We start from the raw sequence: 17,824 nt of genomic DNA, 5'->3' as shown, positions 1-17,824 counted from the left end.
TGCACTTCTATGGACAAGACAGCACAAACCACAACCTATGATATACCATTCATGGGACACATGTTGGGATAATGGGGGGGGGTGTCGGGGGGGGGGGGGGCATTAAAAACCCCAGCTCCATTAACGAGATTCAATCCTATAACCCAGGCAAGTGCTCCACCAAATGAGCTAGATCCATTGCTCAGTGACTGATACATGTGTATTGAAAAACCTGTTATGTTTACATCATTTCCATTGATACATTCTGTGCTGTGATGTCACTAAACAAACATTCCTTTCATTTGCACTTTGAAGACACTGCGTCACTACATTTATTACTCCTTTGAAAGCTGCCATCAAGCGTGTTGTAAAATTACTTCAGCTATGTTGTTGTGAAATTAGTCTAATAATGTGTTTGGGCAGCCATTAAATATGTTGTAAAATTACCCCAGTAATGTAGTTGTAAAGAAATGTTTCAAGTCAGTTGGTTGGTATGCATGGACGGTCCGGATCCTCCGAGATCGACCGGTGTGGTTAACCTTTACAGTTTTATGGTGGTTTCGTCTCACAGATGATTCAAATATTTAACCACACGAGCCTTGCGACAAGTACTTCATTCCAAACTGGAGTCCAGTATTGTACACTAAGAGGCATAAATAACACATTTGGGTATTTCAGTGAATATTTTCTATAAAAAATGTCATATCATAGAATAATGCTGAAAAATATTCTGTTTTAGTGTTAAACACACACACACACACACACACCCACACACACACACACACCCAAGTTATGTTGTTTTTGTTTTGTTTTGTTTCAAATGCTTTTTGTTAGATTTATTTTCCCGAACAAAATCTTCTTTCAGTTACAGTTATTACCAGTATCTCATTTGTCCACATGCATTATATATATGATACATATACAACATTTCTTTAAGAATGTGTTATTTATACCTCTCAGTATACATTACACAACATTTTAACTTTTTACCTTCTTGAAAGATTTTCTTTTTAAATTTTGTTTAAGCCATTCTTGATTTATGATTCAGTTATTCTCTGAGTCTGAGATCAGAGAGGACCTGTTCTTTGAAGTGAACATTTAGTCAACTTCATTACAATATAAAATAGATTTTTTTTTTTTTACATGACAAATAAAATTGTAACTTGACCTAGATGTGCATGTACGATGGTAGCCTTGGTAATTACATGAGTTCAATTACCTATCTTAAATTATAGATGCTGGCATTTGCACAAATATAGTCTTAATACCAATGCTTCGTTCGCATATCTCTAAATTTGACCATCAATGGAAAGACAGCAGTGGTGTGGGGGGGCCTATAACGAGAACTAGAGCCACAACATAGCCCAGTGGTAAAGGGCTTGCTTGATGCATGGTCAGTTTGGAATTGATTCCCACTGGTGGGCCCATTGGGTTATATCTTGTTCATGCTAGTGCACCGTGACTGGTATATCAAAGGCCATGGTATGTGCTATCCTGTATGTGGGATGATGCATATAAAAGATGTCTTTCTAGTTGCTACTAATGGAAAAATGTAGGAGGTTTCCACTCTTTTCTATTTATCATATTAGTCCTTGATTTAATAATGAATAATTGATAATTAGGTCATCATATCATGGTACTGTTAGTTTATTATCTTTTCTCCCCTATTTTCCAGCGCTGTGTTATCGTCACCTCGTCGGCTAGGGTCAACAACAAGTGATCACGGTGCTGAACTAACAGGCTCTTCAGTTGACCCTGTCCCGTCACCGACAGCAGCTTCAGAACCACGGCAGAAATCTCTGGCATCTGACGGGTCTCCTGCCATCAGCAACCAGGCCTGGGGACCTCTTCGAACAGTGGTGCTCGAGAGAAAGCCGGGCGAAAGTCTGGGCATCAGCATTGTTGGTAAGTTTTTATACACATATACATGCAATGACAGTAATTTTTGTCTCACCTTTAAGAATTAAAAAGGGATTACTTTTCGATGGCAATGGCATCAATAATGCATCAACTTTTATGTTAAAGTTCAACATTAAAGGTTAATGTTTATATCAATTTCTCACAAACTATAAGCCTTGGGTCAATAAAACTTGGTTTATAGTTGCACCTATGGATGTTCATCACAGCGCACTGGTTTTAAAAAAAAAAATTATGGAAGGCGAGACAGTTAATACCACAAGATTGTTGTTGTTTTAAGAACTGAAACTGAAGGTGTTTCCTGAACTGCAATGTAACTGTTCAGTACGTTTTGTATATAATTTAGTTTTTTATCAGTTTTTAATTGAAAGTGTTGTCGATCGCATTGAATTTTGACTATGCATATTGGGTGTTTTTTTTCAAATTTCTCCAAGCTGCCTTTGTGAATAGTATTATTACTATCCTGTAGAAATGTGTAATATATAAAAGAACTGAGGGAACAAATTGCACAGTAACTTGCCATTTATACCTTTTATGTAGAACACCCTCTATAACTTCAAATTACCTCCTTTGTTATTTTCTATACTAGGAGAACTAAATTTCTTTTTAATTCAAATTTCTTTTGCACTCTCTCTCTCTCTCTCTCTCTCTCTCTCTCTCTCTCTCTCTCTCTGAAATATCACCTTGCTGTAGTTTAAAATATTCTGAGGTGTTGTTACACAAACATTCCTTTCCTTTCCTTTCTGCGATTCAGCACTACGTTTTTCTTTTGATGACCTACGTGTATCTACGAATACAGGTAACAGGTTTGGCCTAGTGTTTGGTCCAGTTTACCACCCCATTCATTAACAGATGTTTTAATAACCATGGTGTTTACTCACTGCTCATCGCACAGTTAGGGAATCCTGTTTATACTTTATAGTGGATTTATTGGAGATTTTGCCTCTTTTGGTGTGATAAATAGTGAAATATGTTAATGAAATGACGAAATGATTATTTTTGTTTGTGTTACCATTACAAAGTAGGAATGCAAGATGTAAAGAATTACTTTTCCGACAGTATCCGTGTTAACGGCATTAACTTATGCATTAAAGTTGTACATTATAGTTTTGCATTAAAGTTTTCTGTTTATATCATTTTCTCAAATTATAAGTCGTAGGTCAATGAAACTTGGTTTATAGTTGCATCTATGGATGTTCATCACAGTACACCTACATGTATGTTTTTTTGTTTCTTTTTATGGTAGGCGAAACATTTAGTACCACAGAATGTTTCTTTTCTTCTTAAATAAGTGTTTACCTTCATTTGTATTTTAAAAAAAAAAAAAAAATTAATTCTGAATTGAAGAGAGAACTAAATAATAATATGTATAATGTTCTTATAAATGGATTCTTCTAACAAACATTTACTTATTTTGTTGAGTATAAACAGTATGCATGCAAACACCGTTTTAACATTAACCTGGATTTTGTTTTGATCCCGTTTTCACCAGTTTGGGGTTTTATTAAAAAATGTATGGTACAATGTACATGGTTATGGGTTAAAGGTAATTTAGACTGGATAGGGTTTGATTCCTCTTTCCCCCTTTTCTTACTTTTTTTTCTGGGGGACGGGAGGGGGAGTTTTTTTTTATAATTAATACTTTAAATGTTTTAACTTTTATTTACCTATCTGGTACTTTTCATGGAAACAAAAAAAAATTCACAAATAGTTCTAACAGCTAGTCTACAATGTATGACATACATGTCTTAAAAGCTATTGCTAGAAGCTTCTTGTTAATGCAAGATAAATTGCCGTTGAATGTGATTATAGTAGTTAGATGTGTGACAGCCCACCATATAGATGTTACCAGTATGTTACAGCTGGTATACATCTCAAATACAGCCAGGTAGAACTCTTAATAGTCTTATTCAACTTAGCGTTGTTGTGCTAGCACTAGGTAAGTATGAATAATAATGAAAATTAGAAAGAAATTTTCAAAAATTGCTTCAGGTGCTTGGGACAAAGGATCAAATTAGCTTGGTGGATCCATTCTCTGACTGGTTCCCTACCCCACCCCATCCCAACCAGAGCTCCATGACGGGTTCCCTACCCCACCCCATCCCAACCAGAGCTCCATGACGGGTTCCCTACCCCACCCCATCCCAACCAGAGCTCCATGACGGGTTCCCTACCCCACCCCATCCCAACCAGAGCTCCATGACGGGTTCCCTACCCCACCCCATCCCAACCAGAGCTCCATGACGGGTTCCCTACCCCACCCCATCCCAACCAGAGCTCCATGACGGGTTCCCTACCCCACCCCATCCCAACCAGAGCTCCATGACGGGTTCCCTACCCCACCCCATCCCAACCAGAGCTCCATGACGGGTTCCCTACCCCACCCCATCCCAACCAGAGCTCCATGACGGGTTCCCTACCCCACCCCATCCCAACCAGAGCTCCATGACGGGTTCCCTACCCCACCCCATCCCAACCAGAGCTCCATGACGGGTTCCCTACCCCACCCCATCCCAACCAGAGCTCCATGACGGGTTCCCTACCCCACCCCATCCCAACCAGAGCTCCATGACGGGTTCCCTACCCCACCCCATCCCAACCAGAGCTCCATGACGGGTTCCCTACCCCACCCCATCCCAACCAGAGCTCCATGACGGGTTCCCTACCCCACCCCATCCCAACCAGAGCTCCATGACGGGTTCCCTACCCCACCCCATCCCAACCAGAGCTCCATGACTGGTTCCCTACCCCACCCCATCCCAACCAGAGCTCCATGACGGGTTCCCTACCCCACCCCATCCCAACCAGAGCTCCATGACGGGTTCCCTACCCCACCCCATCCCAACCAGAGCTCCATGACTGGCATACCAAAGGCCAAGGATATATGAAAGTTTCCTTGCTGTTAATGGAAAATGTAGCAGGTTTACCAAATGTTTGATATCCAATAAGAGGAGATGAATAAATCAGTGTGGTCTAGTGGTGTTAAACAAACAAACTAACAAGTAATAGTTTTACAACTGAGTACTACATTGTTCTGTCTTCTGAAGTAGAAGCATATACAAAGGCCCTTGCTGTTAATTATGATTACAGAACAAATTTAATAGCTTAAAAAAATATATTTTAATGACACCATTGATTTATTAATCATTGTATATTGGATGTCAAACTTTTGTTTATTTTTGACACAGTCTAAATTTTTTCCATTAACAACAACGAATATTTTGTGTGCAATTTCCCACAGACAGGACAGCATATACTACCACCTTTGATATACCAGTTGTGGGCCACAGGTTTGAATGAAGTAAAAAAATAAAATGTTATCAGCTGAAGAAGTTTGATCTTGCAGTGCAAGCACCTCAGGCAAATGTTCTACCAACTAAGATAGATCTCGTACCTATTTAAGAGCTCTTGTGACAATAGTAGATTCTCTCCCCCCCCCCCTTGTGGTGGTTCATAGGATCAGTTGTCAGGTTTGTGTTTGTTCCTGACCCAACTGTTGCCCTATGACTGATGTATGTTGTATGTGTGTTCCTGTCAATTTAGGAAAGTATGTGTATATGTACAAAGGATTTGTGTGCAGTTAATTCAACTGAGGTAGCATATGTTGCACCAGCAAGTTTCCTCTCTCACTGTCTAGACCAAGTGTCAAAATAACCAGTTAAAATTTTGTTTTGTTTAATAACACCACTAGAGCACATTGATTTATTAATCATTGGCTGTTGAATGGCCAACATTTGGTAATTGTGACATATAGTTTTAAAGGAAACCCACTATATTTTTCCATTAGTAGCAAGGGATCTTTTATATGCATCATCCCACAAACAGGATAGCACATACCACAGCCTTTGATTACCAGTCATGGTGCACTGGGTGAAATGAGAAATAGCCCAGTGAGCCTACCATTGGAAATCGATGTTAATACTGATCGCTCATCAGATGAGCACTTGTATGGCAAAATTATGTGTACAATGTGCTGGGGTGTCATTGAACACAATTCTTATCTTTCCCTATGAATTTTCCCTGTCTTTCACACTAACCTACTAACATGGTCTAAAACGGTCTAAAACGGCCATTGATTTGTGTATCAGTGCAGCACGTGAACAAGAAGATACTCAGTTGATCATTATCATCATCACATTAATTTAATGCTTCGTTTACTATTACTCTTTATTACTCCAGTGAGCACTCATAACTATGGAAATAAAACTCACTGAGAAATGATCATGGATTGGTGTATTGTAATGTTTTAGATGGTTTGGTGTCTACAAACCAGGACCCATATTCACAGGGATGTCATTGGTACTAAATGTATGAGACATTACAATATTGAGAAACACATAAGATTACATCATATAGTTTTTGAAAAACAGTTTGCATTTTAATACAATTCATTATAGATTTTTTTTTTTAAGCAGAATAAATAGAACGTTATAAAAATTATTTGTGAAGGTAAATAAAAGACAGAGTTAAGTAGTTCCAACCAGTGCACCACAGCTGATCAAAGGCTGTGGTATCTGCTTTCCTGTGGGAAAGTGCATATAAAAGATCCCTTGCTGCTTTAGGAAAAATGTTGTGGATTTCCTCTAATGACTACTTGTCATAATTATCAAATGTTTGACATCCAATAGCCGATGATTAATTAATCAATGTGCTCCAGTGGCGTTGTTAAACAAACCAAACTTCTAACAACAGTACAGCAATACTCAGAATATTGTGTAAAGTAATTTATATCATTTCTATATATGCATCTATGACTCGGGTAATAAATAGAATAACAAACTCTTTATAAATTATCAAATTTATGTACCTTGTGAAATAACTTTTACTTGGGATATAAATTTGATAATTGGTAACTCATTTGTTATCCTGCATTTAATTAAAAGCAGATGTTTTAAGTCTGTCGGTTTGTTGCTGTACCTATGGGTCAAACTTACGTGGACAGTGAAGTCTCTTATTGTATGTACACATACATCTTAAACACACTGTCGGCTTTTCTGTTTGTGTTTATTTTTAATTTTCTCTCCCTAACCAAGAAGATAAATATTTTTTCTTTGATGTTGAGCTGCAATTGATATGATTAAGTATTGATATTTCAGTGGGTTAATTTTTTTTTTCTTATTTTTTTTTTGCTCTGTAGAATTCATAGACCATGCAAGTTTGTCATTAAACTGGCATACTTGTGACAATAGTCACAGGGATTAACAAGTTATTTACTCTTTTGTTTCCTTTGATATTTTGTTTCTTAAAATGGATTTGTGTTTTGTTCAGTGTTCGGTCATGTGACTTTTTGATTTCATGGATTGGGCATTGCTTTATGGAGAAATATTGTTAAATGTATAGAATTACACACATCTTTTGTAAAGACATGAACAAATATTTTTATAGAAAAGAAACAATTGTTTTTACATTTTAATTGTAAATTAATATTTATAAAATTTAAATATTTTTTCAGTTTTTTAAGTTAAACTATACTTTCTTGTTCTTTTAAATGTGATGTAGGTGTTTTTAATTATATATTTTTTAATTAAAAAAAAGAAGTTTTTTATCTCCTGCTAGGTGGGTTTTCTTTTTATTGTTTCTTCAGTATTTTCAGTGCTGTTGTTTTGGGTTAAAAAGTTTATTTGTCAATCGATTAACCATTTCCAAAATAAGAAAAAATTCTGCTTGTGGAAACTTGTTATAATTGAGATGTGTTTCTTTTTTCAGTTATTACGTTGACAGTTCCCATGCGTTATAGCAGTGTCGGTGTTTGTTCTCGTATTAGCCCAACTTTGTTGTGTTTTCACTGTACTCGAGAGGTGTTGTTTTTTCCACAGGTGGCCGAGTGGACATGTTTAATGTGGCCGAGGAACACACGATCACAGGCATTTTCATTAAACACGTTCTGGAGAACAGTCCTGCAGGCAGGAATGGCACTCTCGAGACCGGAGACAGAATACTAGAGGTACGCAGTTTGGTCATAAATTGTTAGCATTACCGGGTGGTTTGGGTTATAGAGGTATGCAGTTTGGTGATAAATTGTTAGCATCATAGGGTGGTTTTGGTTATAGAGGTACACAGTTTGGTGATAAATTGTTAGCATCATGGGGTGGTTTTGGTTATAGAGGTACACAGTTTGGTGATAAATTGTTAGCATCATGGGGTGGTTTTGGTTATAGAGGTACACAGTTTGGTGATAAATTGTTAGCATCATGGGGTGGTTTTGGTTATAGAGGTACACAGTTTGGTGATAAATTGTTAGCATCATGGGGTGGTTTGGGTTATAGATCATGGGGTGGTTTTGGTAGAGGTACACAGTTTGGTGATAAATTGTTAGCATCATGGGGTGGTTTTGGTTATAGAGGTACACAGTTTGGTGATAAATTGTTAGCATCATGGGGTGGTTTTGGTTATAGAGGTACACAGTTTGGTGATAAATTGTTAGCATCATGGGGTGGTTTTGGTTATAGAGGTACACAGTTTGGTGATAAATTGTTAGCATTACCGGGTGGTTTTGGTTATAGAGATACACAGTTTGGTGATAAATTGTTAGCATCATGGGGTGGTTTTGGTTATAGAGGTACACAGTTTGGTGATAAATTGTTAGCATCATGGGGTGGTTTTGGTTATAGAGGTACACAGTTTGGTGATAAATTGTTAGCATCATGGGGTGGTTTTGGTTATAGAGGTACGCAGTTTGGTGATGAATTGTTAGCATCATGGGGTGGTTTTGGTTATAGAGGTACGCAGTTTGGTGATGAATTGTTAGCATCATGGGGTGGTTTTGGTTATAGAGGTACACAGTTTGGTGATGAATTGTTAGCATCATGGGGTGGTTTTGGTTATAGAGGTACGCAGTTTGGTGATAAATTGTTAGCATCATGGGGTGGTTTTGGTTATAGAGGTACGCAGTTTGGTGATAAATTGTTAGCATCATGGGGTGGTTTTGGTTATAGAGGTATGCAGTTTGGTGATAAATTGTTAGCATCATGGGGTGGTTTTGGTTATAGAGGTATGCAGTTTGGTGATAAATTGTTAGCATCATGGGGTGGTTTTAGTTATAGATGCACCTTGAGATTTTGTAGAGGTACATGTAGATGTTTTATTGCAATATGGGGCAGTTTTGATTTCAGATGCACCTTGGTGAATTTTAGAGTTTGGTGATAAATTGTGAACATTAAAATTATGGGCATGTAGCAGTATTGGTTTTAGATGTATGTTTGTGAATTTTAGAGTTTGGTGATAAATTGTGAACATTAAAATTATGGGCATGGAGCAGTATTGGTTTTAGATGTATGTTTGTGAATTTTAGAGTTTGGTGATAAATTGTGAACATTAAAATTATGGGCATGGAGCAGTATTGGTTTTAGATGTATGTTGGTGAATTTTAGCAGTATGGGGTGGGACATAGCCCAGTGGTAAAGCTGTGAAGTGCTATGTTAATGCCATGGTATGTGCTATACTGTCTGTAGGATGGTACATATAAAAGAGTGGTTTAAGTTTTAGGTGAGAATCAAATTATATACATATGTATAGATATATATACTTTGATGGATTGCAGACTTTTACACATTAATTTAATAATCATAATGTATTACCAAATTAAGTGTTTAAAATTTTTTCTTTTTAATGTACACATTGACAAGTGTCTCACTCACTCTCACTCTTTCTCTTTGTCTCTCTATCCTCCCTCCCTCTCTCTCTCTCTCCCTCTCTCTCTCTCTCTCTCTCTCTCTCTCTCTCTCTCTCTCTCTCTCTCCCTCTCTCTCTCTCTCTCTCTCTCTCTCTCTCTCTCTCTCTCTCTCTCTCTCTCTCTCTCTCTCTCTCTCTCTCTCTCTCTCTCTCTCTCTCTCTCTCTCTCTCTCTCTCTCTCTCTCTCTCGCTCGCTGTATGTGTGTGTCAGCCAAGTGTCAAACAGACACAAATATTCCTTTCCTTTACTGATTGTTATTTGTTTTAGGTTAATGGTCAAGATGTCCGGAATGCAACTCACGATGAGGCTGTTGAAGTTATCCGCAATGCAAAATCACCTGTCACCTTTGTCGTCCAAAGTCTGTCAGATTCAGTTTGTGTGAGTACATGTTACAGTTGTTATTAAAGGTATATCCCATTTAGTTAGTGTGAGTACATGTTACAGTTGTTATTAAAGGTATATCCCATTTAGTTAGTGTGAGTACATGTTACAGTTGTTATTAAAGGTATGCCCCATTTAGTTAGTGTGAGTACATGTTACAGTTGTTATTAAAGGTATGTCCCATTTAGTTAGTGTGAGTACATGTTACAGTTGTTAATAAAGGTATGTCCCATTTAGTTAGTGTGAGTACATGTTACAGTTGTTATTAAAGGTACATGTATGTCCCATTTAGTTAGTGTGAGTACATGTTACAGTTGTTATTAAAGGTATGTCCCATTTAGTTAGTGTGAGTACATGTTACAGTTGTTATTAAAGGTATGTCCCATTTAGTTAGTGTGAGTATATGTTACAGTTGTTATTAAAGGTACATGTATGTCCCATTTAGTTAGTGTGAGTACATGTTACAGTTGTTATTAAAGGTATGTCCCATTTAGTTAGTGTGAGTATATGTTACAGTTGTTATTAAAGGTACATGTATGTCCCATTTAGTTAGTGTGAGTACATGTTACAGTTGTTATTAAAGGTACATGTATGTCCCATTTAGTTAGTGTGAGTACATGTTACAGTTGTTATTAAAGGTACATGTATGTCCCATTTAGTTAGTGTGAGTATATGTTACAGTTGTTATTAAAGGTACATGTATATCCCATTCAGTTTGTATAAGTGCATCTAATAATACTATGACACCATTAATAATACATTAAAGTACAATATACTTAAAAGTGTGACCTATTCCGTGTGTGTGAGTATATCTTAAATTAACACCAATTTTAATAAATATATTAAAGGTATTTGGGCATGTTGCAACGTTTTGGAGTTTTTCTGGCTATATTTGCATATAAGTCTTAGTTTCTTGGTTAAAATATGAATCTTTTTCACGTCTAGCTGGCCACATACATGTAACATAAACTATTTTTGAGTGTTCAACAGTTACTGCATACAATTTTGCCCATCATTCTGCAGATCCACATTTTGTAGTAAAATCTGGTAACTAGAGAACGCTTGTATTTATGATCATTTGTAGAATTCTCACTGCCAAATAATTTAATAATTCATTGGGATTATTTCTTTAAAAAAAATGTTTTTTTAAAAATCAAGTTTCATTCAAGTTACATGTGAGTGCACCAAACAGTGACAAGAAAACCTTGTCTAAATTAAGCTGCTATAAAGATCAGAACAAACCAAAAACAACCGAGGTGTACAGAAATGTATATTCTTAACATCAAACTAAGTCTCAACCGAAAGTATACAGAGGAAAATCTAGCATTTGAAAAAATATTGGGGCAGTGGTAAAATCTGCTTGATGTGCATTCGATCCCTGTCAGAGGGCCCATTGGTCTAGTACTTATTCCATATAGTGCATCACAACTTGTATATCAAAGGTGGTGGGATGTGCTGTCCTGTTTGTGGGATGGTGCATATAAAAGATCCCTTGTTATTTTATTGATCAGAAAAAAGTCAAAAGGATTGCACAACAGGTAAAATGTAGCAGGTTTTCTCTCTAACGCTGTATGTCAAAATTTCCAAATGTTTGATATTCAGTAGAGCTCTGATGTGCTCTAGTGGTGTCGTTAAATAAAACAAAGCTTTTTGAAAACATTTTGGTAATTATAATAAAAAGGATATATTGATGGACATATCATGTACCTCACCAGTACTTATGCTTTTAGTGTGATCCTATTAAAATAAATAATAAATTCTGCATTAATTGTAATCATTTGGCATATTCTCTTATTGGACGCAACAGTTAATATTTTTAGCTCCAATTGGACAAAATATATGTAGTTAATATTTTTAGCTCCAATTGGACAAAATACATGTAGTTAATATTTTTAGCCCCAATTGGACAAAATACATGTATTTAATATTTTTAGCTCCAATTGGACAAAATACATGTAGTTAATATTTTTAGCTCCAATTGGACAAAATACATGTAGTTAATATTTTTAGCTCCAATTGGACAAAATACATGTAGTTAATATTTTTAGCTCCAATTGGACAAAATACATGTAGTTAATATTTTTAGCACCAATTGGACAAAATACATGTAGTTAATATTTTTAGCACCAATTGGACAAAATACATGTAGTTAATATTAGCTCCAATTGGACAAAATACATGTAGTTAATATTTTTAGATCCAATCTATTAGCTCACGTATAGAGACTGAAATAGTTACTCATTGAAATGTTCACGGATAGCTAAATTAGATCTGGTGATTTGTAATGCTAATCTGTTAATGGAGATCCAATACTGCTGCCTGTTCACCGGAATATTTCCCTGGCACTCCAGATTGTTAGGGGCTGTTCGCAATTACATGTAGCAACATTTTCATGCAAATTGTACATACACACATAGGGGGCAGTACGAATAATGCCAGTATTCACCAGTATATACCAGTATATATGCTTTTAAAACCAAAAATATTGATGAAAGTAGCCGTTGCACAAATGTACAAGTAAATGTATGTGTACTTAGTTGATTTACATTATTCTGAGGCAATTAATAAAGTACACTTTGTATGCTGGTGGGAACATTCATAATTATGAATGAAACCTATACAATTTCAAAGCAATGCACAAATGTACAACTATATTCATGTGTACTTTTTACATTATTTGGAGGCAATTAATAAAGTACACTAAGACTTTGTATGCTGGTAGGAACATTCTTAATTATAAATGGAACCATATGTACAATTTCAAAGCAATGGAGTATTTAATAAAATGTACAGTATTTAAAAACCAATTAGGGATGTGCTTATATATAGTATCATGTACATGAATGAAACACTAGGTGTGTGTTGTAGTTAATGTATCTAATTAGCACATGGCTTTAATTTGCCGTTATTTCCATCCTAACATGTCTGCACTGCTCGTTGCACAGAAATGGGAAGTCTATTGATTGCAGACAAAAGCTGGTGGTAACGTGAGCAGGCAGGGTGTGTTGGTCATGGCCGATGTAATTGGGAAATCAATTCGCTGATCAAATACAAAGTGAATGTGATCGATGTAGTTTTACAACTAATTACACTAGAATCTACATGCATGCCGTCAACAAAAATTTCATGTGTAAGACATCCTTTTAAACAAAAAGTTGTTTCCTGCAAGCCAGATCCCCTTTTCAACAGTAATCTTTAAAAAAAAAAAAAAAAAGATTAATTAGAGAATTGTTAAAAATTACAATTCTGATGGAAGAAAACTATATACTAATTTTTTTTATAATAATAAACAAAAAACAAAAAACAAAACAAAACTAGGGCTTAAAACAGAATTTCAAATTTTAGTTAACACCAGAAGTGCTTATTGGGCTGATTCGGGTTCCAGTGATCTAGGATCGATCCCCATCAGTGGGCTTATTTGGGTTCCAGTGATCTAAGATCGATCCCCATCGGTAGGCTTATTGGGCTGATTTGGGTTCCAGTGATCTAGGATCGATCCCCATCAGTGAGCTTATTGGGCTGATTCGGGTTCCAGTGATCTAGGATCGATCCCCATCAGTGGGCTTATTTGGGTTCCAGTGATCTAGGATCGATCCCCATCGGTAGGCTTATTGGGCTGATTTGGGTTCCAGTGATCAAGGATTGATCCCCATCAGTGAGCTTATTGGGCTGATTCGGGTTCCAGTGATCTAGGATCGATCCCCATCAGTGGGCTTATTTGGGTTCCAGTGATCTAGGATCGATCCCCATCGGTAGGCTTATTGGGCTGATATGGGTTCCAGTGATCTAGGATCGATCCCCATCAGTGAGCTTATTGGGCTGATTCGGGTTCCAGTGATCTAGGATCGATCCCCATCAGTGGGCTTATTTGGGTTCCAGTGATCTAGGATCGATCCCCATTGGTGAGCTTATTGGGCTGATTTGGGTTCCAGTGATCTAGGATCGATCCACATCAGTGGGCTGATTCGGGTTCCAATGATCTAGGATCAATTCCCATCAGTGGGCTGATTTGGGTTCCAGTGATCTAGGATCAATCCCTATCGGTAGGTTTATTGGGCTGATTCAGGTTCCAGTCATTTAGGATCAGTCCCCATCAGTGGGCTGATTCGGGTTCCAATGATCTAGGATCAATCCCCATCAGTGGGCTGATTTAGGTTCCGGTGATCTAGGATTGATCCCCATCGTTGGGCTTATTGGGCTGATTCAGGTTCCAGTGATCTAGGATCGATCCCCATCAGTGAGCTCATTGGGCTGATTCGGGTTCCAGTGATCTAGGATCGATCCCCATCAGTGAGCTCATTGGGCTGATTCGGGTTCCAGTGATCTAGGATCGATCCCCATCAGTGGGCTTATTGGGCTGATTCGGTTCCAGTGATCTAGGATCGATCCCCATCAGTGGGCTTATTGGGCTGATTCAGGTTCCAGTGATCTAGGATCGATCCCCCATCGGTAGGCTTATTGGACTGATTCGGATTGGGCTGATTCGGGTTCCAGTGATGAAGGATTAATCCACATTAGTGGCTTATTGGACTGATTCTCATTCCAGTTAGTGCCCCACACCTTGGCTTATATTTCGAAGCAGTCTTAGCACTAAATCGTGAAACCATCATAAGCTATGGCATGTGCTAGATAGTGACGTCATAGCCTACAATGGTTTTACAATTTCGTAGCGCCATAGCAAAGATCATTTGCTTCTAACCGAAAATGAGTAATCTATTTGTTCCTTAACCATACGTCTGATGCCATGTACTATAAATTTTAAAAATGTATTAAGAGTGACAGTTCTTCGTCTCTTCATTCAGATTGATTCGTTAAGACTGAAGACATTGTATGTTAACATCATGCAGAATGAATGAATGAATGAATGACTATTTCTTCCTTCGTTAAGACTGAAGACATTGTATGTTAACATCATGCAGAATGAATGAATGAATGAATGAATGACTATTTCTTCCTTCGTTAAGACTGAAGACATTGTATGTTAACATCATGCAGAATGAATGAATGAATGAATGAAGAAAGGAAGGAAGGAAATGAAGGAAATGTTTTATTTAACAACACACTCAACACATTTTATTTATGGTTATATGGCGTCACAAAAATGAAGGAATGATTGAATGAATGAATGAATGAATGAATGAATGAATGAATGAATGAATGAATGTTTAATGACACCCCAATAGGAAAAATATACCTCACTTCAAAAAATTTATTCATAATAAAATAAAGTTAAAAAAATTAATTTTTGAATAAAATCTAATATATCTCCCACCACATATCTACATCTAAATACGTCTTTCCTCATTGTCCTTCTAAGATAAAACTAAATTTTGTGTTCAGCTTGGTATTTACACAGTACTTGTTTTCTCTTATACAGCCTGGCGATTTGGAGGCTGCTGATTTGAAACCCGTGCAGTCCATGGAGGAGATGTGCTCCACTTCCATCACTAAGGTCCACGGTGAAGCCAACAAGGCACCGCTCGACCAGCGGCTGGTAAGATCACATCACCTTACTCACCTTACTGAATTGCTGGGCTTATAATCAGTTAAGGTTAAAGCATGCCTTTATGGCCACACACCTCAGCTACATGTATCCTATTAGTGAGAGAGAAACGTCCCCAGTGAGCCATTAAAACTCACTCTCCGTCAAAGCCAGTTCTGAATGGGAAACCGGCATTAAGTCAGATGACATAACTGCTATTAATCATTCGATCAATCCTCCTCTGAAGGTTCAAGCACATCTGTCATGGGCAAGATCCCCAGGGAATGTGTCCAAGACTGGAATGGTGGTGGAATGAAAGGCTATTGCATTTCAATTAAATCTTTTTGTAAAAAAAATAATAGTGAACCCCCCCCCCCCAATTAAAACTTATATCAAAGGGAATTTATATTAGATTACAGTAAGTAATTTTAAAATTAAATCCACATAATAAATAAAAAATTAGTACATTAATGAGTATGCCACCAAGGCTGGACGGTGCATACATTGATTAAGTTGGTTTGTTACTTAGTCATCCGTTTGAGAAAACACTGTGTGAGATTCATGATATTACACAGTGATACCCAACGCACAGATATGTTGATATCTGATTGGTTGTTCCATGCTTGTGACCTGGATGTGGAAGCCATATCCATTGAAATTAACATTACCAAAACTGGTTGTATATAAGTTAACCATGCAAGCGCTGTAAATAAGTTTCATATTTTCCCACATATTGCTTACAGTTGCTAAATTATTGAAATACGTGTTGGAGTGTACAATCAGTACAGATAGCTAAGATATGTGCCCATCACAGTGTGCATGAATGTTAACTGGATATAAAAACAAAAATATGTGTAAAGAAAGAGAAAGAAATTGTTGGGGAAAATAACCTTCTATAGCCTAGGTGTATAGATTAGTTGTTGAGTTATCCAGTTGAAACTGAGATTTGTATTTGATGTGTTTTGTATGAGTTATCCAGTTGAAACTGAGATTTGTATGTGATGTGTTTTGTATGAGTTATCCAGTTAAAACTGAGATTTGTATGTGATGTGTTTATGTGAGTTGTCCAGTTGAAACTGAGATTTGTATGTGATGTGTTTTGTATGAGTTATCCAGTTGAAACTAAGATTTGTATGTGATGTGTTTTATATGAGTTATCCAGTTGAAACTAAGATTTGTATGTGATGTGTTTTGTGTGAGTTATCCAGCTGAAACAGATTTGTATGTGATGTGTTTTGTATGAGTTATCCAGTTGAAACTGAGATTTGTATGTGATGTGTTTTGTATGAGTTATCCAGTTGAAACTGAGATTTGTATGTGATGTGTTTTGTATGTTACAGAGCTCCGTGGGTGCTGACTCTTCAAAAGGAGAATCAGTCGGGGACAGTGACTCTGAAGATGAATATGGATATTCTGACAGTGAGTCTTTTAATCTACAGTATTAGGGCAGTTCCACAATTGATCAAACAGGGGGTGGGGGTTGGGGTTGACACATTTTTAATTAATTCATCACCAACAAAATAAAACATTACTTAAACCAGAAAGAAAGATATGACAGAACCTCCAGGTATAAAATTTATTGAAATAATTATGGTGTGTCCTGCCATCCCCTTGTATTCAGTTGTGGAACGTTTAGCCTTAGTTTTATTATCAAGTGTTGTGACATACATGTACCATTGAGGCTGCATGTTGCCTATGGATCTGTTTTTATATTAGTCTGGCTTGTATAAAACAGAGGTCGAGACCTAGCTCAGTCAGTAGAGAGACCGCCTGAGGAAGGAAATGGTTTATTTCATGACACACTCAACACATTTTATTTCCTACGAGGTACAGCATAACGAGGGTCATATTTATCGTACGATTTCCCTCATATGTCATAACTAAATCGTATGTCCTCATGACATTGTCGTTTAAAGATTAGCTGTTGTAAGAGTACATTTCTTTCTGATTGGCTGACACGACATTCCACAGATACTACTTTCTTCATTAATACATTTTTATTTCGAGTGTAAGCTGATCACATGCCGTAATGACAAATACGTGTTTTTAATTAATTTAATAAAACATTAATTGATTATTTATGATAACTTGTATTATATTACGATGTAGTTGTGACACATCAAACACTTAATTATGAATATAACTGTTAGAAATCTATACTAAGGTCGTCGAGTCACTTTTCGCTTTGTACATAATAAATGTAGCATATCTTACCATAATTTTACTTGAAAGCCATATTTAGTAAAAGGTACAATGTTTTAATCACAAGATTTTCTTCAAACACATTCAGGTGCGTTAATAATTTTCAAAAAAATATAAAATTCAATAGCAATTTTGCACTGGAATTTTTCCAGCATTCTTAAAACGGAAACGTCATGTACCCAATTTATAGT

At 36.8% G+C, this 17,824-nt stretch overlaps 1 protein-coding gene across 5 annotated transcripts in view; it reads left to right on the top strand.

The window, feature by feature from the left end:
• LOC121376453 (multiple PDZ domain protein-like) overlaps positions 1-17,824 on the top strand; it is a 305,209-nt gene that overhangs the window by 230,395 nt on the left and 56,990 nt on the right. For all 5 annotated transcript variants that reach the window (XR_005958447.1, XM_041504328.1, XM_041504327.1 and 2 more), the window contains 5 exons: positions 1,655-1,884; positions 7,713-7,840; positions 9,836-9,946; positions 15,327-15,443; positions 16,772-16,850. Coding sequence is in view for 4 of the 5 variants with exons in the window: in XM_041504328.1 (XP_041360262.1) it covers positions 1,655-1,884; positions 7,713-7,840; positions 9,836-9,946; positions 15,327-15,443; positions 16,772-16,850 (665 nt within the window). In the remaining variant the exon portion in view is untranslated. The remainder of the gene's footprint in view (positions 1-1,654; positions 1,885-7,712; positions 7,841-9,835; positions 9,947-15,326; positions 15,444-16,771; positions 16,851-17,824) is intronic.

This window comes from Gigantopelta aegis, chromosome 6 (assembly GCF_016097555.1).
Source record: "Gigantopelta aegis isolate Gae_Host chromosome 6, Gae_host_genome, whole genome shotgun sequence".
Taxonomy (NCBI): domain Eukaryota; kingdom Metazoa; phylum Mollusca; class Gastropoda; order Neomphalida; family Peltospiridae; genus Gigantopelta; species Gigantopelta aegis.
This window is presented reverse-complemented; position numbering and strand designations above follow the sequence as displayed.